Source organism: Aythya marila, assembly GCF_965140915.1.
Source record: "Aythya marila genome assembly, chromosome: 4".
In the NCBI taxonomy this organism is placed as follows: Eukaryota; Metazoa; Chordata; class Aves; order Anseriformes; family Anatidae; genus Aythya; species Aythya marila.
In genome coordinates this window covers 108921-130934 of record NC_139045.1, presented here as the reverse complement: position 1 = coordinate 130934, position 22014 = coordinate 108921, and the positions used below count along the sequence as shown (strand labels likewise).

The following is a 22014-nucleotide window of genomic DNA, read 5'->3' as shown; positions in this document are numbered from 1 at the left end:
TATGAGCCAGCAGTGTGCTCAGGTGGCCAAGAAGGCGAACAGCATCCTGGCTTGTATCAGGAACAGTGTGACCAGCAGGGTTAGGGAGGTGATCGTCCCCCTGTACTCAGCTCTGGTGAGGCCGCACCTCGAGTACTGTGTTCAGTTTTGGGCCCCTCGCTACAAGAAGGACATGGAGGTGTTTGAGCGGGTACAGAGAAGGGCGACGAAGCTGGTGAGGGGCCTGGAGAACAAGTCCTGTGAGGAGCGGCTGAGGGAGCTGGGCTTGTTCAGCCTGGAGAAGAGGAGGCTCAGGGGCGACCTTATCGCTCTCTATGGGTACCTCAAGGGAGGCTGTAGTGAGGTGGGGGTTGGCCTGTTCTCCCACGTGCCTGGTGACAGGACGAGGGGGAGTGGGCTAAAGTTGAGCCAGGGGAGTTTTAGGTTAGATGTTAGGAAGAACTTCTTCACTGAAAGAGTTGTGAGGCACTGGAACAGGCTGCCCAGGGAGGTGGTGGAGTCACCATCCCTGGAAGTCTTCAAAAGACGTTTAGATGTAGAGCTTAGGGAAATGGTTTAGTGGGGACTGTTAGTGTTAGGTCAGAGGTTGGACTCGATGATCTTGAGGTCTCTTCCAACCTAGAAAATTCTGTGATTCTGTGACCTATTAGACCTTACTGAGATTTGGATGTGCCAGGCAGGAAGGGAACCCATCTTGAACATGTCCGGGTGCAGCCTACAAACTATCCCCATGGTTGACGAAATTGGAAATGTGTTACCAAACATCACTTCTATGGCAGCAGCAATGCTCGGACTTTTCCTTGGCAGTGAAGTCAGTTCAACATTGGAAGCAGCTTTACAGGAAAAGGACCTGGTGGACAAGTTAAGCTCATTAGCTGTGTGCCTATATTAAAAGGCCAACTGTTGTTGGAATGATTAGTATGATTTCAGACAGCAGATACTCAAAGTTCATCTAAAATTGAGTGGACGTGTTCCTTTTACAATGGAATGGTTCTGAAGTAATTTGCTGGAATACAATACAGTTCAGAGAAAGCAGTCTAGGAGGTTCCTGGAGAGCATGGAAGATAGCTTCATGATGCAGCTGGTTAGTGAGCCTACCAGGGGAGGTGCCCCTCTGGACCTTCGGTTCACAAATGAGAGGACTAGTGGGAGATGTGGTGGTTGGGAGCTGTCTTGGGCAGAGTGACCACGAAATGGTAGAGTTCCCTATTCTTGGCAAAGTCAGGAGGGGGACCAGTAAAACTGCTGTCTTGGACTTCTGTAGGGCTGACTTTGAGCTGTTCAGGACACTGGTTGGCAGAGTCCCTTAAGAGGCAGTCCTGAAGGGCAGAGGAGTCCAGGAAGGCTGAGAACACCTCAAGAAGGAAATCTTAAAGGCTTAGGAGTGGTCTGTCCCCATGTGCCCAAAGACGAGCTGGCATGGAAGACGAAGGCCCAGTCAGCATGGGTTTATGAAAGGCAGGTCCTGTTTGATGAACCTGATCTCCTTCTATGACAAAGTGACGTGCTAAGTGGACATGGGAAAGACTGTGGATGTGGTCTACCTTGACTTCAGTAAGGCTTTTGACACTGTTTTGCACAACATTCTCCTAAAGAAACTGGCTGCTCGTGGCTTGGACTGCTGTACACTTCGTTGGCTTATAAACTGGCTGAGTAGCCAGGCCCAAAGAGTTGTGGTGAATGGAGTCAAACCCAGTTGGAGACCGGTCACTAGTGGCATTCCCCAGGGCTCAGTACTGGGGCCAGTTCTTTTTAATATCTTTATTGATGATCTGGGTGAGGGGATCGAGTGCACCCTCAGTAAGTTTGCAGATGACACCAAGTTAGGTGCATGTGTCAATCTGCTCGAGGGTAGGAAGGCTCTGCAGGAGGATCTGGATAGGCTGGACCGATGGGCTGAGGTCAGCTGTATGAAGTTCAACAAGGCCAAGTGCCGGGTCCTGCACCTGGGGCACAACAACCCCAAGCAGAGCTACAGGCTGGGAGATGAGTGGTTGGAGAGCTGCCTGGTGGAGAAGGACCTGGGAATATTGGTTGATAGGCAGCAGAATATATGAGCCAGCAGTGTGCTCAGGTGGCCAGGAAGGCCAACAGCATCCTGGCTTGTATCAGAAGCAGTGTGGCCAGCAGCTCTAGGGAAGTGTTCGTCCCCCTGTACTTGGCTCTGGTGAGGCCGCACCTTGGGTACTGTGTTCAGTTTTGGGCCCCTCACTACAAGAAGAACATGGAGGTGCTTGAGCGAGTCCAGAGAAGGGCAACGAAGCTGGTGAGGGGTCTGGAGAACAAGTCTTACGAGGAGCAGCTGAGGGAGCTGGGGTTGTTCAGCCTGGGGAAGAGGAGGCTCAGGGGTGACCTTATCGCTCTCTATAAGTACCTTAAAGGAGGCTGTAGCGAGGTGGGGGTTGGTCTGTTTTTCCACATGCCTGGTGATAGGAACAAGGGGGAATGGGCTAAAGTTGCACTGGGGAGTTTTAGGTTGGATATTAGGAAGAACTTCTTTACCGAACGGGTTGTTAGGCATTGGAACAGGCTGCCCAGGGAAGTGATGGAGTCACCGTTCCTGGAGGTCTTTAAAAGATGTTTAGATTTAGAGCTTGGTGATATGGTTCAGAGGAGGACTTGTTAGTGTTAGGTCATTGGTTGGACTAGGTGGTCTTGGAGGTCTCTTCCAACCTAAATGATTCTGTAATTGAGGTTAATCTGGATATACAGAAAGCATTGTTGGAAATATACAGCACTTGGTTTTGTGGTCCATGTATTTCTAGATATGCTTTGTCCCTGGCTGAATTTTGCTTGCATTTCCACTATCTAGCTAATAGTCAGTATTTAAAAAAAAATAAAATGTTTTTAGCAGAGTTGAGGATCTTTGGAGAATATATTGGTTTGAGAAAGTAGTAGTGGATTTAAAAGAAGAAAATAATGGAAGTATTTTTTTTTTCAATCAAATTTAACGGATATACAGTGAGTTCCATTAGATGAGTGTGGGGAGAACATGAAAATTCTGAGAGCCAAACTAATCTGTGATTTTTACTAAAGTTTTAAAGTAAACATGCTAGTGTTTCTGGACTTGACAATCAACTGGAATGGCTGTATGTTCACAAAAAGGTGCACTAGCCCACCTAACTTCCTCTCAAAATGGCATACTTATGCTGACAGACTAGATAGCAGTGTTATGATGCAGCCCCTTTTTGGGTGTAGGGAGGGGCGCAATGATGACATGCTCAACTGGGTTACTTTTCATTTGTGTCTGCCATTAATAACAAATAGTATAGATTTCTTTATTTTGTAACTGTTTTGAAAGAAACTGTTTCATCTGACATTGTCTTCCTTCTTTTGACTGCTCTCTTGGTCTTTAAGGGATGTAATTCAGCAACATGGAAATTGGTTGGGGTGTGGAGGGAAAGGGAGGTGACAACTTTGTTCTATGTACCAATTTTTCACTTATTCAGATGAGGACAGCACTCACAGCTCTTAGGCCCTGGTTTTGATAATCAGTGAAAGGAATCATAAATCTGCTCCTCATGTTTCCTTTCAAAATTAAAAACAAAACCAACCAAACAAACAAAAAAACTAAAACACGATTTTCTCTTGGGAATCTTTCCTTCAAAACCAAAACTGAAAAAAAAACCACCACGCACCAGAACCACAAGAAAAACAAGTAAACAAACAAACAAACAAAAACACACAAAAAAAAAAAGAAACAACAATAGAAAAGGTTACTCTGTTTAGTGAAATGGCAATGACAGTGAGAACAGAGAGAGAGAAAAAAAAAAAAAAAAAAGCCATCCCACAACATAAGATCTTTGTTTTTCAGCCCATGAGAAGAAGTGCATCAGTAGAGGGGAGGCCTTGGTTCCGACCACACAGTCCAAACTTTCACGAGTTAGCAGTGGGTTTGGCCTCTCTAAACTAACTGGTTCCAGGAGAAACCGGAAGGAGAGCGGGCTCAATAAACACAATCTTTCTACACAGGTAATGTCACTTAGTAAAATGCAATCTAAAATCCAGCATTGTATGTTCAGAGATTATGGTAAATATTGCAATATAAATGATCTTTCAGGGTGTTAGGTAAGATCTTGTGCTCGTTTCTTTTCATTGTTGAATACTGAGACTGAGCATTCTCACTTCTGCGTGTCCTAATCCAGCAAGCACAGCTGTCTATCTTTAACTTTAAAAGGAGAGTTAAGCTTTTATATATCTGTAATGCTTTACTGCTTTGCTAGTCTGTGTACTAATTCAATTTGCCACACCACTTTGTAGTGGAAGCCAAGATAGATGCTTTTCCTTTTTCAATGGAAGCCAAGATGATGTGCTTTTTTTTTTTTTTTTTGAAAGTCCTTATAAGTATATTTTATGTATCATGACTAAACAAATACTGCTTTTCCCTATTTTTATTGTACTACAGAAAAGAGCTCAGCAAAACATTATGTGATGGTGAAATTGTACATTTGCTTTTCAAACCTGCTTGCATTAAAAGAAAAAAGACTCTAGGGTTAAAGCTGTGTGATTTCTGTCAGAAAGTACTTAGTAGGGCATTGTGAGGAGTTAATATACAATACTTTAGGCATCGAAAACAAAGGAAAGACGGGTCTGAAAGTTTTTGTAGGATGGAGTTCTTACTGTAATTAGCACTTGGAACAGCAGGGAGACTTTAGGTCATGGACAGCAGGTGTATTCCTGACATAAAGACATGCTGTAACTGCTGTTGACTTCATCAAGAGTTATTGGTGTCCTGTGTAAGTTGAAAAATAGCTTGCCTTTTCACTTACTGGTCTGAAAGTCATGCAGTGGACTTCTTTACAATAAAGAATTCTTAGTGTTTTTGGTCTTTTTCCTGGCAAACACATGAAAATGAAAAGGAAGAAACCCAAAAACTGAGTTGACAGGAATGGTTGTTAGGCACATTGGCAAGGGAGCAGGGTGTGAAAACAGGTGTGTGTCAGTACAGAATGATGAGAGCTGTAAAGGTTTCCATCAAATTGGGCAGCATCCACAAAATATTACCTGGAAATGGAGAAAAGTAGTAATTTTTGTCATCTACTGTCTCTCTTTAGCTGTTTGGGAATTTTCTGATCCATTAGTCATGTGCTTTCAATATTTGCCAACTGTTTGCCAGTTTATCATAAATAACGTCCTTGTACGTGAGTTTGCTGCCTTAAAAACAACCAAACAAAATAAAACAAAAAGCATAAAACACCCTTAAAAATATTTTTGCATGGATTAGTTTGAAATTAATCCAGAACATATTTTAGGAAGCTAGTCTTTTTGAACAAGTTAGCAAGGTGATGCATGGGCTTTCAATTCAAACTAAATCTAAGCCTGATTTATAAAGTCTGGTTCTGTCTGTCTCCTTATCTCCTATTAGGAAATTTCCCAGTGGATGTTTACCCACATTGCAGTGGTTCGGGACCTGGTTGATATGCAGTATAAGGAATATCAGGAGGTATGGTTTAGAGGATTACCTGAAACTGATATTTTTGACATGTTAGGCTGTACAGATCCTGTTTCTCAGTATGTGGCGTATAAAATATTAGGAGGTTGGTGATTAAATGCTTAAATATATAGATACTATTGTTATTTAGGGGTGTTTCTTTAATGCAGTCAAATAAAGCTAATTTTGATTTAATTGCAGCAGTAGTACCTAAGTTAAATCTTAAGTTTTTCGCATGCTGTTTTAAACAGCCTGCATGCTCTAACATGTTTCAACCTTTTTCTTATTATTCTTATTATAAAAGAGTACTTAGGCTTCTTGAAAAAAAAAAAAAAAAAAAAAAGCAGAAGACATGGGAAAGCATTGTGTACAAATGCTACTTTTATAGTAGTACAAACAATTTTAAGGCACCTTTTTCACATCATTATGCAGCAATAGAAAAATGATGCTCTGTGTTTTATAGAACAAAATCATTGCACCCTGCATTTTCTTTCAAGCATCCCCACAGTCCTTTGGTTCAAAGTATTTGCTGAGGTGTGTTCTAAAAGTCTAAGAAATCAGCTTCCCAGAAGTTCAAGTTATTGAAAGTGACAGGTAAAAATCCACCAGATAAGCTTTGCTTTGTTCAGTTTCCCTCTTCTGTTTAAATGTAGGCAGAAAGAGCATCTGAAGTTATCTTTTTTCAATTCCTAAAATCCCCAGTATATTAATGTTACATTTTTTCATATTTACTGTTTACGAATGCATTCATTTATAGGTAAAAATCAAAAGCAGAGTTCATTTGTTGTTTTTTTCCTCTTATGCTTAGAGGAATACAATGTGAATCTTGCTTTTATAGTAGCTGAGACTGGAAAGTGCATTAGGGTGCATAATACAATGCTACTGTAATTTTCAATTGCAAGGTTTTCTGTAATGTAGTGAAAATGACTTTGCTTGTATCAGATGTAGGCTTAAAAACATCACTGTTAATGCATATGGAAATATCTTTGTATTCAGCGTCAGCAGAATGCATTAAAATATGTGACAGAAGAGTGGTCTCAAATTGAATATGAGTTACTACGAGAGCGAGGTTTGTGGGGTCCCCCCATTGGTTCCCATCTTGACAAGTGGATGTTGGAGATGACAGAGGGTCCCTGTAGAATGAGGAAGAAGATGGTTCGAAATGACATGTTTTATATTCAGTATCCCTACATGCCTGAAGCTGAGCAAGAAACAAACTTGCTGGTAAGTAATTCAGCATTTTGTTATGAGTAATTTCATGCCCAGTTGTAAAATCCACTTCTTTTTTTTTATATATAAAAAGTTTCTCTTAAGCCTATTTTACTCTGCTGGTTTACCAACATGCCTGTTAGCCCTAAATGCTTGGTAAGGTTCAGTTATTCTTTGTAGTATATTTAGGGGCGGGACTGACCTGCTCACCACTCAAAACAGTGAATTGGAAAGCTCTACCAGTTCCAGCATGAAACATGGTGTGTATGCATTAGCCAAGCAAGCATGCTGGTGAACACCAGAAGTGTCTTCATGAGCACCAAAAGGCTATGAAATGCCATACCTATGGATGGGAGGTTTCACTATGAGTTCTTGGCGTAGTGCTACATAACAACTGAAACAGATCTGAAAAAAAAAAAAAAAAAAAAAAAAAAAAAACAAATAGGCCTATAGGCCTTTGTTTGGATGTACTTCTTTCATTGATAATCTGTGAATATGAACATCGGCTAATTGGGCAGAAATGTATGTGGCCTTGGAAAGCTTGGCAGTTCGTTTCTCTTTGCTTTGGAACAGCATCTTGAGGAAATGGAGCAGTCTTTATTGTGTCTTTTAGGCATGCATGTATGTATGCGTGCAGGATTTTTTTCCTCAAATCAAGAATAAAAGCCATGGTACTTAAGAAGCACAAACAAAAAAAATACTGTACAGCTAATTTTACACCATTAGGTATATTTGTCTACTTGTTACCTGACACACAATAGTTTTAGCAACAGTTAAGTTCACAGAAAGCGGAGAACATATCATCATGCCTTCTTCTAAAAGTGTTCTTTTTCTGATGCGTATACTTAATGCCCTGTTTTCAGTATGACCTCTCAAGTAGACTTCCTGAGACATCTGATGATGGCATTCCTCAAAAGGTAAAGAAACACACACACTGAGAGAACGTAAAATAATCACAACTTTTACAGTTTCTCCTGCATGTTCGGCAACCTTAATCAATGCTTCTACATTTGGCTTTCAACTTGCTCTTTCAGTATTTCCAGGCCTGAAGGTGGTGTTTTCCGAATTCACATTAGAAGATGTTACTGTGCTCTCCTCAGCCTTCACCTAATATAACTTTCTGTAGATCTTCACTTCTTTGCTGCACACTAACAGGCTGTGTTGGGCTGTGCTGTCACTGTTCTCACTGTGTTCAGAGTTGTGGTTTGGGGTCTGAACTAATGGTCTACGGAACATGTTTAGTAATGGGCAACATGATCATTGGGAAGCACTGCTAGGAAAATGGATGTTGTTTGCAAAGGGGACCTGGTGAACAGGTGTTTTTCCCCTTTCTAATCGTAACGGTCTGAAAGAGGCCTATTTTTGTTAGCACCACATTTGTTAACCCAATTTTGTCATTCCTGATGGTCTTCATTTTTATTGTTAATGATACGTACGCAGTTGTTTCAAAATATGAATCCTACCTTAAAAGTACCAGATCTGTTAGGAACTGACTGTCCTGCAAGCATTTATCTCTTACGAGGCTTCTCTATGAAATTGCAGTTAGTCTTGCCCATCACTAAGTATAGTGCACAGTGCATTCACTGATTTTGAACTACATTCGGCAATGAACTAATACACATAAATGAAAGTAATTGCTATACAGAAAATGAAACATAATTTGTTACTGATTTCTTTATGTTAGCAGTGCTAGTTTGGATTTTTCTTTGTAGACTTTACGTTACTACAGAGGTGTTAAAGAGTGAAGACTTATTAGAGCCCAACTTGGCAAATCAGATCACAGTGCTGTACATCTTGGATTTCTGGGGCAGGCAATTTGACCTGAAATAAGGAATCTCCATGTTGCTGCTCTTAATTGCTTAGTCATCCCAAACATCTACTTGTAATAAAGCTGTTTTGTTTTTATGGGTCACTTAGTTTCCTGCTACATCATCAAACAGGTGGACAGCAACAAAAAAAGGAACATCACATGTTATGTGTTTGCAGTTACAACTGCAGAAGGGGAACAAGGAGAAATCTTAATTGAAACGGCAACTAATATTCTGCAGTTGCACATAATTTAAAGCATTTATCTGAATTTATGATATTCCGTTATTATCTCAATCTTATTTGAAGAATCATGGGGTATATTGCTACAAAGTAACAAATTATTTTTGTGATGGAGAGCTGAGCATGTTCACAAACTGAGCTTTCTAGAGTTAAGGTGTTGGCATTAAATAGTACTCAGAGAAGAAGATTTTTGACTGAAGTATAAAAACAATGAGTTTTCTTCTGTCCAGGTGCATCAGTTTGTTTTAATTTTGGAAAAGTTCTTGGCTGTGTAATAGCTCTTATCCCCATCTGCCTCTCCAGTGATGTTGCTGACTTTGTCCTCATTTAGTGGTTACTTTGATTTCTAATATTAACTCCATAATCAAAAGAGGAATGTAAGAATTAACCTGCTAAAAGAAAGCCAACAACACACCATCACCATAGTGAAACATACCATAATCCATTGTGATAACCCAAGGATATAAATGATGCTTGATGAATTACTTCACTTAAAATAATCCTCTTGTGCCAGTTGCCTGCCTGCAGGCCTTTAAAATCTGTATTTTTTTATTAAAAAAAAAAAAAAAAAAGAATTAAGAATTTTTGAGCCTTCAAATCAGGTCTCTGGCTGCTTCTAGTTCATATCAACCTCCACTTATTTTCATCTTGTCTTGAGGAAAATTTTTACTCAAACTACACCTAGCAATGAATTTGGCTGTCCAATGAATGAACTGTAGGGAGTGATGAAAGGTGGTAAAATGGCAATTTGATCTATCAATCTTAGAGCAAAAGTATCCCAGCAGTCTTTTGTGACAGTTGATAACATACTGACCACACTTAATACGTCTCCGTGTTGTAGGCTTAGCAGCAGGCATTTCTGCAAACCCATCGTTACTTCAGTGGTTCAAAAGCTCCCTTGCAAATTAGATGATTTACTGGATCTAGTGAAGAGTCTCTGTTTTTGTATGTTTTGCTGTATGTCTGCACACGCACTGTCCTGGTTTCACTTAGGACAGAGTTAATATTCCTCCTAGTATCTGGTAGGGTGCTATGTTTTGGATTAGGATGAGAAGAGTGCTGATAACACGCTGATGTTTTAATTGTTGCAGAGCAGTGATTACACCAAGCCAAGCACGTTTCAGCTTCTCATTCTGTCCTGCCAGTGGTGGCTGGGGGTGCAGCAAGAGCTGGGAGGGGACGGACCCAGGACAGCTGACCCAAACTGGCCAAAGGGATATTCCATGCCATCTGGGGTCATGCTAAACAATATATAGGGGTGGCTCGCCGGGATGGGGGGTGGAGCTGCTCAGAGATGGGCTGGGCTTTGGTCAAGGGAAGCTCATGGAGCTTCCAGGGAAGCTCAAGGAGCAGATTATCTTGAGTGTCATCATGCGGCACCCAGGTGATCAGGCTCAGTCAGCATGGGTTTATGAAAGGCAGGTCATGCCTGACGAACCTGATCTCCTTCTATGACAAAGTGACGCGCTGGGTGGACGAGGGAAAGGCTGTGGATGTGGTCTACCTTGACTTCAGTAAGGCTTTTGACACTGTCTCCCACAGCATTCTCCTCGAGAAACTGGCTGCTCTTGGCTTGGACTGGCGCACACTTCGTTGGGTTAGAAACTGGCTGGATAGCCGGGCCCAAAGAGTTGTGGTAAATGGAGCCAAGTCCAGCTGGAGGCCGGTCACTAGTGGCATTCCCCAGGGCTCAGTACTGGGGCCGGTCCTCTTTAATATCTTTATTGGTGATCTGGGTGAGGGGATCGAGTGCACCCTCAGTAAGATTGCAGATGACACCAAGTTAGGTGCATGTGTCAATCTGCTCGAGGGTAGGAAGGCTCTGCAGGAGGATCTGGATAGGCTGGACCGATGGGCTGAGGTCAGCTGTATGAAGTTCAACAAGGCCAAGTGCCGGGTCCTGCACCTGGGGCACAACAACCCCAAGCAGAGCTACAGGCTGGGAGATGAGTGGTTGGAGAGCTGCCTGGTGGAGAAGGACCTGGGAATATTGGTTGATAGGCAGCAGAATATATGAGCCAGCAGTGTGCTCAGGTGGCCAGGAAGGCCAACAGCATCCTGGCTTGTATCAGAAGCAGTGTGGCCAGCAGCTCTAGGGAAGTGTTCGTCCCCCTGTACTTGGCTCTGGTGAGGCCGCACCTTGGGTACTGTGTTCAGTTTTGGGCCCCTCACTACAAGAAGAACATGGAGGTGCTTGAGCGAGTCCAGAGAAGGGCAACGAAGCTGGTGAGGGGTCTGGAGAACAAGTCTTACGAGGAGCAGCTGAGGGAGCTGGGGTTGTTCAGCCTGGGGAAGAGGAGGCTCAGGGGTGACCTTATCGCTCTCTATAAGTACCTTAAAGGAGGCTGTAGTGAGGTGGGGGTTGGTCTGTTTTCCCACATGCCTGGTGATAGGAACAAGGGGGAATGGGCTAAAGTTGCACTGGGGAGTTTTAGGTTGGATATTAGGAAGAACTTCTTTACCGAACGGGTTGTTAGGCATTGGAACAGGCTGCCCAGGGAAGTGATGGAGTCACCGTTCCTGGAGGTCTTTAAAAGATGTTTAGATTTAGAGCTTGGTGATATGGTTCAGAGGAGGACTTGTTAGTGTTAGGTCATTGGTTGGACTAGGTGGTCTTGGAGGTTTCTTCCAACCTAGACAATTCTGTGATTCTGCGATTGGTCAGTGGGTGGTGAGCAATTGCATTGTGCATCACTTGTTTCGTACGCATTATTACTAGTAGTACTATTATCATCATTATTGTTGTTATTATTATTGTTGTTATTATTTTCGTGTCTTAATAAACTGTCTTTATCTCAACTCACAGGCTTCACTTTCCCATTTCTCTCCCCATCCCAGAGAGGGAGGGGGGAGGGTGAGCGAACGGCCGTGTGGTGTTTATCTGCCGGCTGGTTAAACCACAACATGCACAAAGCATTTCATGGGCATGCCCTGTGCTGCACACAGTGTTCCTGAAGCTTGTTTACTGAAGCAAGCAAGGAGTTGACTGACTAAGCGATTGTGTTCAATTATTTCTAAGAAACCTGCTCGCTACCGGAGGGCTATAAGTTATGACAGTAAGGAGTACTACATGCGCCTAGCTTCTGGAAACCCTGCAGTCTTCCAGGACACCATAGAAGAAAATACAGTGGGTGAAGCCACTCAGCAGGAGCCAGAACACGGAGAAGACACGATTGCAAGAGTCAGAGGTTAGATCATTTCTTTTGTCCCAAACTATTCTCTTTAAATATATCTGCCTTTATATCTTCTCTTGCATTCATGTTGGAATAAACATAAGGATCTTGTGGGACTCTATTTTCTGTCTTAGCATTGGATCAGCAGTTTTAGACTTCAAAAGGTTTTGCACAGCAATTTTTTTTTTTATTCATTTTTGTTCTTCTTTTCCAGGCCTAGTGAAGCCTCCCCTGAAACGATCTCGCTCTGCTCCTGATGGAGGAGATGATGAGAACCAGGAGCAATCACAAGATCAAGTTGTTGAGGGGAGTTCAATTGATGAAGAGGAGAAGACTGACAATACAACTTTGCTTCGACTTCTTGAAGAAGGAGAGAAGGTACTGTGTACTGCAAACAGACTAAGCACTTACTGTATTGGAATTTCTGCCCTGCATGTAGCAAGCACAAATCAACATCCTAAATAGCTTCCCTGATCTAAAGCTGCACCTGCTTAATATTCTATCAGCTTCTTCTTGCAGCATCCTTGAAACCAAATGTGTACTTGAGTTCAAAGAGGTCCTGAGCCCAAAACCCCTGTACTGGAAACGTTCTTGCTTTGCTTCTGCCTACTGTGGAGAATTCAACCTGTTGTAGAACTAAAGTTGCAAGCTATCCTGTGATTATTACAAGGATTATTACACCGTCAACCTAATGAGACCCCATAAAGGAAATATATGTTGAACATGTAAATACTGCACACAATAGACTTTAAGTAATTCTTGTAATCATTAAAACCAAAAAATTTTGACAGTGAATGTTTTATCCCCATGAACTGTGTTCAAAGGCTATTCTGGTTACTTAGTATTTCATACTGTCTGTCTGAAGTATACCACTAAATAGATTTGGGATCGAGGTTGAAAGGGCTCCAGGTTGCAAAATATGCCCAAGAAGCAAAGCGAGAGTGGAAAAGTCAGTAAACATAAAAATCTATTCTATATGATGGAGGCTTTATTTAAACTACCTTTAAAATCAATGATCACAAAGGTGACATACAACCTCAATTAACAGGAAAAATAGCAGAATTTTTGTTGTATCCACAAGTAATAAAGCACTGTTTAGGTCTTGTTCTGACAAAGCAATGGTCTGAGTCTGAGCTTGCTGACCTGCTTCTGCTCACTGCGTGTTTTTCATTTTAGATTCAGCATATGTACCGCTGTGCTCGAGTTCAGGGCCTTGACACTAGCGAAGGGCTTCTTCTCTTTGGGAAAGAGCACTTCTATGTGATTGATGGATTTACCATGACTGCCACCAGAGAAATACGGGATATTGAGACACTGCCTCCAAAGTGAGTGGTTTAATAAAGAGTTTCATGAGTCTTTAGAAGGTGAACAACAGGTGTTTAATGAATTTATTTTGAGTCAACTACAAAAACAGATTGTGGAAGATCTCAGGAGCAGTTTCTTCTGTTGCTCACAAAATGCAAAATGTGGTGTGTGGTGTATCATGAAATAAGTTTCTTTCAATAACTTGACTCTCACAAAGATGAAAAAAATAACTTTTATAATTCATGTTCTTTTTAATCACTTTCCTGTATATACCCCATCTACAGGATGCACGAGCCTATCATACCTAGGGGAGCAAGGCAAGGTCCAAGTCAACTCAAAAGAACGTGCAGCATTTTTGCCTATGAAGATATCAAGGAAGTACATAAAAGGAGATACCTTTTGCAGGTAACTTGGACACAGTATTCAAATTGAGATGCCAACTGTGGAATTTTAACAAGGTAAAATAGGTATCAGATGAGTATTTGGCAAGTGAAAACTGTTTGTTGTGTTGAAATTTAAGAGATTAAGCCTAGCATCTGATCTGAACCATGTTTGGCTTGCTGTAGTTTATTGTGTGAATTAGTGAATTGTAGCATTCTGAAAAGAGAACGGTTGGCCGCACTAAGCAGCGTGTGTTGCAATAAGTTTGAATCGTGTCACTTCGTATGACTAAACTGGCCTACTTCTGACCTTCAGGAGATGACAAGCAAAGGTGTTAGTGGTGACATATGTTTGTCTTGTTTGTTTTCAGCCAATTGCAATTGAAGTTTTCTCAGGGGATGGACGGAACTATCTTCTGGCTTTCCAGAAGGGGGTTAGAAATAAAGTTTATCAAAGGTATTGTAAAATAACTAAAGTTACAATATTTAATCTGAATTATTTGCCATTATCTGTTTTGAGCAATATTTGAACCTCCAGTAATCTGACAATGAGAAGTAGGTTGCAAGTGGTGTGAGACACTGCATAATCCTGTAGCGAAATCCTGTACCTTGCAGAGAAAAGCCACTAGGAAGCACTAATGACTTCACGCCAAACTTGCTGTACGTAATTAGTATGAGATATACGACTCAGTGAATGTGAGTTTAGAGCGAAAAGGTCTATTCCAATGTTTCTGAAGATGTTATGTAGCTGCTCAAAATTAGATCACTAATTGTACCAAGTGTGTTCTAAGTATGAGACAAACCTGGAACAGACACGCTAACCTTAAACTCCATTTAACTCTTGATGCAGGTTTTTGGCTGTGGTGCCATCTCTAACTGACAGTTCGGAGTCAGTGTCTGGACAGAGGCCAAATACCAGTGTAGAACAAGGGTAAGCAATACTATTCCTCACCAGCTTTTTAGCTTAATGGTTTCCAATAGATGATGTTTATGTTAGGGTCCAGTTACCCTGGGGAGTATTGCAACCTCTATTTAAAACTGGGCATTACCAAATAAATAAGAAAACAATGATTTTATGTTCAGCTACTTTAAATGTTTTAATATCGTTGGCAGCATTGGTATACCTTCCTACAAATAAATACATGTTACCAGGATTAATGTTGTTGGTGTACAGGTACATTCTGAAAGGAACTGGAGTACCAAAACCATTTGGCTTGTCCAAGTTTTTAAACATATTTTCCTCAACAGCAGCCCATCAGTTTTAGTTGTATATGCACTGAAATGCATGGATAATGTGCATTATTATGTCAGTCTGTGTTCAGAAACAAAATAAGTACTACTAATGCAAAAAGGAACTAAGTCTGATTTGTTTAAATGTAAAAATTTACAGGTTTTAATCTTTACACTTTGAATTGTCTTGTAAAGGTTTAACACAGGTCTTATTGGTAAGTTAGAAAATGTACTTAATTCTTCTTCCTGTTAGGTCTGGATTGCTTAGCACTTTAGTGGGAGAAAAATCTGTTACTCAAAGATGGGAGGTAAGTATAAATTCTTTTTATATTAAATTGCACATTTTGTAGCGATACATAATTAATGCATGTAAGTTGCATGCTCTTGCTAGAACAAGTGGAATATACTGCTTTAGAAAATGTATCTCTGTATTTTAATGGGTTATATTTCATGATATCATCATCAAATAGTAAATGGTTCTACCGTAGAAATGTAAGCTTAGAGTAGGCATTGTAACATTGAATTAAGTTTCATATATTTGGAGAGAGCTGAACATCTTGAAAGTCTGGTAGCTTAGTTGATTATTGCCAAGTGAACTGTTCAACACTGTTATGTATTCCTTCAGAGAGGAGAAATCAGTAACTTTCAGTACCTGATGCACTTAAACACTCTGGCGGGCAGATCATATAATGATCTTATGCAGTACCCTGTCTTCCCCTGGATCCTCGCAGACTATGATTCAGAGGTAAATAAAATATCTTGTCAACTTAGTAGTAAACTTTTATGCATTTGATGCTTGTAAATACTACAGCTGGCTTGCACTGCCTTGGTAAAATAGTCTTATCCTTATTTGCAGTCTTTAGATTTTATCTGTTTTACAATGTCCAGCCCACGCTATCAGTGAGTAGGATATTAGAGGTGCTTAGCTGTCCCATGAAGGCGGGTCCTTGCCCATCCTCATTTTACAGTTGCTATTGGGCTGTGCACAAGTGCATGGCATGTTCTAAGGCAATTGCTCCTCCTTCATGTAACAATGTACAAGACTGCAGCGATTTGTGTAAGTCTGCAGTAGTTTTCTGCACTACATCCTGAAGGATGTTATGCCTATGGAGAAAGCATTCATTTTTAAATAGAATTGATGTTCATTTTATTTTAAAAGGAACTGGACCTTACAAATCCCAGGACATTCAGAAACCTGGCCAAGCCCATGGGAGCTCAAACAGAAGACCGGTTAGCCCAGTACAAGAAACGATACAAAGACTGGGAAGATCCCAATGGTAAGTAACAACATATCCTGCAGGAAAAAGTGAGGGGCACGTGCCTGCCATGTGATGGGGAGGGAGTCATGGATTTTCATTATAAAGTCAAGAGTTCTGGATTTGGATATACAGAGCTCTACCATGTGGGTGGGTTGGTTTTTTTTTTTTTTTTTTTGTGACTTGGAAACAAGTATTAAATTGACGCAAAGGGGTGGTGATGATGATATGTATGTTGTTGTTCCATTGTTGTTTTTTAAAAATCTGAACGGCATGTTTTTATACACAAAATTGAAGAGAAAACAGTTGTATATTGAGAACTGTTAAACCTTGACTAATTGTTAGATATGGGCATGTACATACTAAGCATGCGGTCAGTTGTCTCTTTGACTAATGTTTGAATGCTGCTGTAAGACAATAAATTGTACAGAGGAATATGAATACTTTTGCGTTATCAGGGCAGTAGTTTTTTCATTTCTTGGTTTACTGCATATTTTTGTGTTAAGGAAGCATCTTTTTCTTTGCTACCCACCCCCCAAAAGAAATACATGTACTGTTATGTTCTTAAGTTTGTAATGCTTCCAAATGATAAGCAATTGAGTTGTGTATTCTCCATTTAGAGTTTCCTTATCTATTGAATCTATTGAAAATAAAACTTGTGAGTTGTCAAAACAGCTATAATACACGATAGTTATTTTTCTGTGCTTTTATATGCAGCACAAGCTTGTTTAACTACTGTAATGCTGTTCTGGGTCAAACAGCAGGTGGCTAAGACGGTCATTTTCAGAAATGAATCGTGTTCTATGTGTATTTATGAAGATTTTTTTTCCCAGGAAATTATGACAGTGAAAGCTCTACAAATTCTGTAGCCAACAATTCTGAGATGTATTTCTGACTGAGCCTTTAATTCCAGAGCAACCAAAAAAAAAAAAAATCACTGTTGGAACATTTGAAATATTTAAAATAAAAAATGAGTAACCATGCAGTCTTGCTGGACAGCTCATTGAATTAAAGCTACTGCACTGCAGCTAGAACTTAAGTGGTGGCCATGACAAAACACAATGTTTTCTATTTCCCAAGAATGAAAGTTACAAATGCCAATTTTAAATGTGTCTGAAGTGACAGAGTAAATACAATGCATCACTAGTTAGTACTGTCACCAGTAACTGTTGTCACCTACTGTTACTTAACTTCTTTATTTCTTCTATGTTGATGATTTTTAATTTTTGGCAGGTGAAACTCCAGCTTACCATTATGGGACCCACTATTCATCTGCCATGATAGTGGCTTCTTACCTTGTCCGGATGGAGCCTTTTACACAGATTTTTTTACGGCTACAGGTAAGAAGTACAAGACCTTATTTCCTGTTGCTTTCCTGCTGTACTTTTGAGACCTACGTGAAAAATGTGATCAGTCTGCTGATCTCATGAAATACGTTAGAAAAAATATCTTGAGTGATCGCAGGTGGGATAGGTCCAAAAACCTTTAGGATGTTTGATGTTTATTTGTAATAGATTTAATGAAATTCACATTTCGTCATGTTGTTCAAACATTTAGAAATATGTATGGAACAAAATAGCTCCAGACAAAAAACAAAGGTTTTATTATAAAGACAAATACACTTCTCATTGTGCTTTATTTGTTTGCCATTGCAAGAATCTTGTACCAGTTCTTCAGTTTACTATGGAGGTGTTGAAAGATGCTAAATTTGAAACCTATACTTCTATCCCAAGATGCAATTCAGTACTGAGTGTTAAAGTAAACCAAAATTTGCAGAGCCTGGCATCTTTTGGCAGTTTGACAGGTAACTGGGCTCAAAACATTGTTTCCAGTATTTTCCTGGACAGAAGCCACCAGGCAAAATATGTACATATATGTGTGTGTGTGTGTGTGTGTGTGTGTGTATAATTTTTTTCCTTTGGCACAGCGTTTCACCAGAAGAGACTAAACTTTGAAGTAGTAAACTTTGAAACTCCTTCAAATCTGGTAGATCTGTCTTCATACTTTGTGCACTATTATTGTGTTCCACAGCATAAAATAATGCAGCATTTAAAATTCTTTGTGTTACAGGAAGAAACATGCTATGTTTTATGATGTATTTATTAGGCAGAGTATGTTCTGGTTTGCCTTCTTGCAGCACAGCAAATCTGTCCAAGCTACTCCGATGATCTTGCTTTGTCCCACAGGGTGGTCACTTTGACCTGGCTGACCGAATGTTTCACAGTGTCCGGGAGGCCTGGTATTCAGCGTCAAAGCACAACATGGCAGACGTGAAGGAGCTCATCCCGGAATTTTTCTACCTCCCTGAGTTCCTGCTCAATTCCAACAATTTTGATCTAGGTAGGCCAAAACACTCCATGACAAAAGTCCCTCTCATTTTTCCTATGAGAAGATTATGTTAAAATCTTGATAATTTATTTTAAGATATACTTTACTTTCACATATGTAAAATAGACCAAACATGGTCTATTATTCACAGATTTCATCCATTAAAGAAAATAAGACTCAATAGCAGTTTGAAATAAGTGCTTGGAGTGTGGGTGACAGATAATAACAAGAATCTAAGAAACTAATTCTAAACCTCTGCTTTAACTAAGTGAAGCTTACAAAGCTGCAAAACAGATCAACGGTGTACAATGGTGTGAGCAATCACCAGTAAAGAATACATCTCTGCTAAGTGAATCTCTCAAGTCTTGCAGTGCATTATGATGGTAATGGAAATAATATAACTCTAGGTTTAAAAGCCTTAAGAAAAGGTTCAAAAATTAAGAAGTGCTAAACACAACTAAACACAACAAGAAGACATTTCTCAGTTTCACTAAAGATTTTTATTACCCCAAAAAATATTTATAACCTTTTTTTCAGGGTTTTGAAAGTTAGAGCATTGAGAAATGTACGCTGCCGTACTCTTAATTTTCTTTATGCCATTTTTAGTCTTTGGGAAATCTGTTTGATACTGTTCACTTCCTCTTAAAGATTTCCAAAGCTTTTATTGTAATGTGGCACTTGACTTCTGTGACAGTAATTATTTAACGAGTCAAGTTTCACAGACGTTGTCCATAGGAGATAAATGAGTTTATGTCACTCTTCTCAGCAGCTTTACGCTTCTCTCAGCTCTTTGCTGGGAATCTAATACCAACAAAAAAGATGAATTGGGTGGTGTGTTTCAATAGCCTCAAAATGTTGTTAGGGATTGGAAGTGCAAATGTACAAAACCAAAAGCAAAAAAAAAAAAAAGTAGGGAAAGACAAAACACATCTCCTGAGTATTCTTCAGGCAGAAGGGTGAGGCCATTACCATTAAATATTGAGGTCTTGTTCATTTAGTTCTGTATCTCCTAATTTTAGGTGGATATGTCTGATTACTACAAGTTCTATCAACATTTAGAACAACAGTAGGACAGGCTTTGTTCTGACCTACTGTAAAGCTAAAAACCTGCATGAGACTTCAGTTTGTGTTACTTCATAATTATCCCAGTCCCCTTCCAATCCCTTTCTCCCAAACAAGGAGATAGGAAAACATTCAAAGCCTGATTAGATTATGCAAGGAATGTCTGTTGGGCAAATGTACTACTTGTGCACCTGTGTAAATTTGGAAGCTTGCCCTGAGCAAGTACAAAACGTGGGATTGTCTCTCAGTGACAAATGACAACACATGAATATGAGTGGGAAGTTGTAAGGACTAAGGTTTCAGTAAATGAAACATGCCACCACTTAATATTCTGGGTGGGAAGGGATCTCTCTAGGATCGTGATGAATGTATGTGTCCAGGACATGCCAAGAGGAATGACCACCGTCCTTGGGTGTAAAGTTTGTGGCAGCTTGACAGGGTCAGTGCATGAGTACTGTACTGTCATAGTGTAGCCATTCCCATGGGTAAAACAACAATGTCATTGTTTAATGCAGATTGTTTCTATTGCAAAGAAGATAAACTTGGAGCCAAAGAGCTGCTCCACCAAGTCTTCCCAGTACAGTTTGCTGTTAAGCTGTCTCATTACAGGATTTATTTGCCTTTAAAATAAACCCAGTTGACTTGTTTGCTGCTGTATACACACAGATGCCAAGTACAGAATATTTTTCCTCACTAAAATTCAGTCTGTAGTGTTTATTCATGTCTACCTCATGAAACAATTTCTAACATGCAAGTCAAAAAAAAATGACCAGCATTGAGTTGTGGTGCAGTGATTGCTGTAGCCACCAGATGGACGTCTTCTTGAGCATCAACTTCCAGTAGGTGGACTGGCTGCTTTTGTGCAAGCTGAATTGGCAGTATGGGACTCAGATTGTGTAGTGGCCACAAAAGACCACAGGACTGGCTGTTTTCATGATCTTTTGCATGCTACAGTAGGTCTTTCCTATGGTAGGGAGAGGAAATAAGAAATGTACCTAACTAGAAATACTAAGACAAGAAGTTGTGTTCAAAGAGCACTTCATTGGGAAATGTAAAGGTTTTGAGTTCAGACTTCTATGTTGTGAAACTAAGAAAACTGAGTAATCTAATCAACTCCCCAAGCTAGAAAAATTGTTTGCTTTGAAGAGCATACTCTGAACTAGTATTGTCAACATCAAAAGCCATTGCAAGGAATATTTGAGTTCTTCATTTTCTACTCTTGCTGACTATCACACCTGAATAACCAAGTCAGAATTTTTCAGGTTTTACTGCCTGATGTTTAAAAATTAGACAGTATTTAAAATAAAAGTCTGAAAGGCCTTTCTTTATAAAGGAAAGGTGTTAAATTTTGTTGTTGTTAATTAACTGTTGCTATTGCTATGTGGTTTCACTGGTTGTCTCCAAATCTTTGTTTGTTTGTGTTTGTTTTTTTTTTTTACAGGTTGCAAACAAAATGGCACTAAACTTGGAGATGTAATACTTCCCCCGTGGGCAAAAGGAGACCCTCGTGAATTTATCAGAGTTCATCGGGAGGTAATTTGAGTTTTAATAATGGAAGTAGAAAATGTCATTTGTGACATTACACTGTGAATGAAGCCTGGCTTGATTCATGCCGTCACAGCTACCAGCCAGTCCATGTGTTCTGGGTTGATGGCTGTTTGTTACAAATGGCTGCAGAGCTGGTGTTTACTCCACTTCATTTTTGGCTAGAGAGTAAGCTGAGACAACAGGTGCTTCAGCTTTAACAAAAAAAAAAAAAAAAAAAAAAAAGAGAATATATCAATGTATTCTGCTTCTTTCTTTGTGGCAGGTGTAGTATACTTCACCAATGACTGACATGGCTACTTTTAATGTATGCACTTTGAATTTCAGGCTCTGGAATGCGACTTTGTGAGTGCACATCTGCATGAGTGGATTGACTTGATCTTTGGCTATAAACAGCAAGGTCCTGCAGCAGTTGAAGCTGTAAATGTCTTTCATCATCTCTTCTATGAGGGGCAAGTGGACATATACAACATCAATGATCCATTAAAAGAGACAGCTACTATAGGATTCATTAATAACTTCGGACAGATACCAAAGCAGGTACACCATTTGCAGAATTTCTATTTGCAAGATGATGCTTGAGTTGAAATATATTTAAGAGAAAAGGAGGAGCAAAACTTCCTGGAAGTGTATGTCCATAAATGTTCTTCCAGGGACGTTGAATCATTTGCATCTCCAAAACAGATACAATTAAGATAAATTTTGAGCTTTGCTCATGAGATGGAAATGTCTTTTTTCCATTTTGCACTCTCAAAATAAAGGTGAAATGAATTATGGTTCGATTTAAAAAAAAAAAAAAAAAAAAAAAAAGGACATGGGAAAAATGAGTACGTTGCTGCTGTGAAGCATACCGCTTAATGTCGAGGGGAAAAATGAAAACAACATTTTAAGGTAAAGTCTGGTATTTAGGTATATCGACGTATCCTGTAATAAAATAATTTCTATATGTACATTTTTTAAAGCAGCTCTAGGAGATACTGGGTTTGACCACGTCTTTTATTGAGAGAATTTGTTGGAAAAGCACTCAGTATTTCCTTTACAAGGAT

The 22014-nt window shown here is 39.9% G+C and overlaps 1 protein-coding gene across 11 annotated transcripts in view; it reads left to right on the top strand.

Annotated features, from left to right (window-relative positions):
* Positions 1–22014, top strand: part of WDFY3 (WD repeat and FYVE domain containing 3) — a 194109-nt gene that overhangs the window by 157338 nt on the left and 14757 nt on the right. For all 11 annotated transcript variants that reach the window (XM_082759312.1, XM_082759316.1, XM_082759315.1 and 8 more), the window contains 17 exons: positions 3815–3972; positions 5366–5443; positions 6428–6655; positions 7504–7557; positions 11709–11877; positions 12077–12240; positions 13039–13187; positions 13452–13572; positions 13919–14004; positions 14398–14478; positions 15031–15085; positions 15403–15522; positions 15937–16054; positions 17267–17373; positions 18220–18373; positions 20865–20956; positions 21296–21508. In XM_082759312.1, coding sequence (XP_082615438.1) covers positions 3815–3972; positions 5366–5443; positions 6428–6655; positions 7504–7557; positions 11709–11877; positions 12077–12240; positions 13039–13187; positions 13452–13572; positions 13919–14004; positions 14398–14478; positions 15031–15085; positions 15403–15522; positions 15937–16054; positions 17267–17373; positions 18220–18373; positions 20865–20956; positions 21296–21508 — 2147 coding nt within the window. The remainder of the gene's footprint in view (positions 1–3814; positions 3973–5365; positions 5444–6427; positions 6656–7503; positions 7558–11708; positions 11878–12076; positions 12241–13038; positions 13188–13451; positions 13573–13918; positions 14005–14397; positions 14479–15030; positions 15086–15402; positions 15523–15936; positions 16055–17266; positions 17374–18219; positions 18374–20864; positions 20957–21295; positions 21509–22014) is intronic.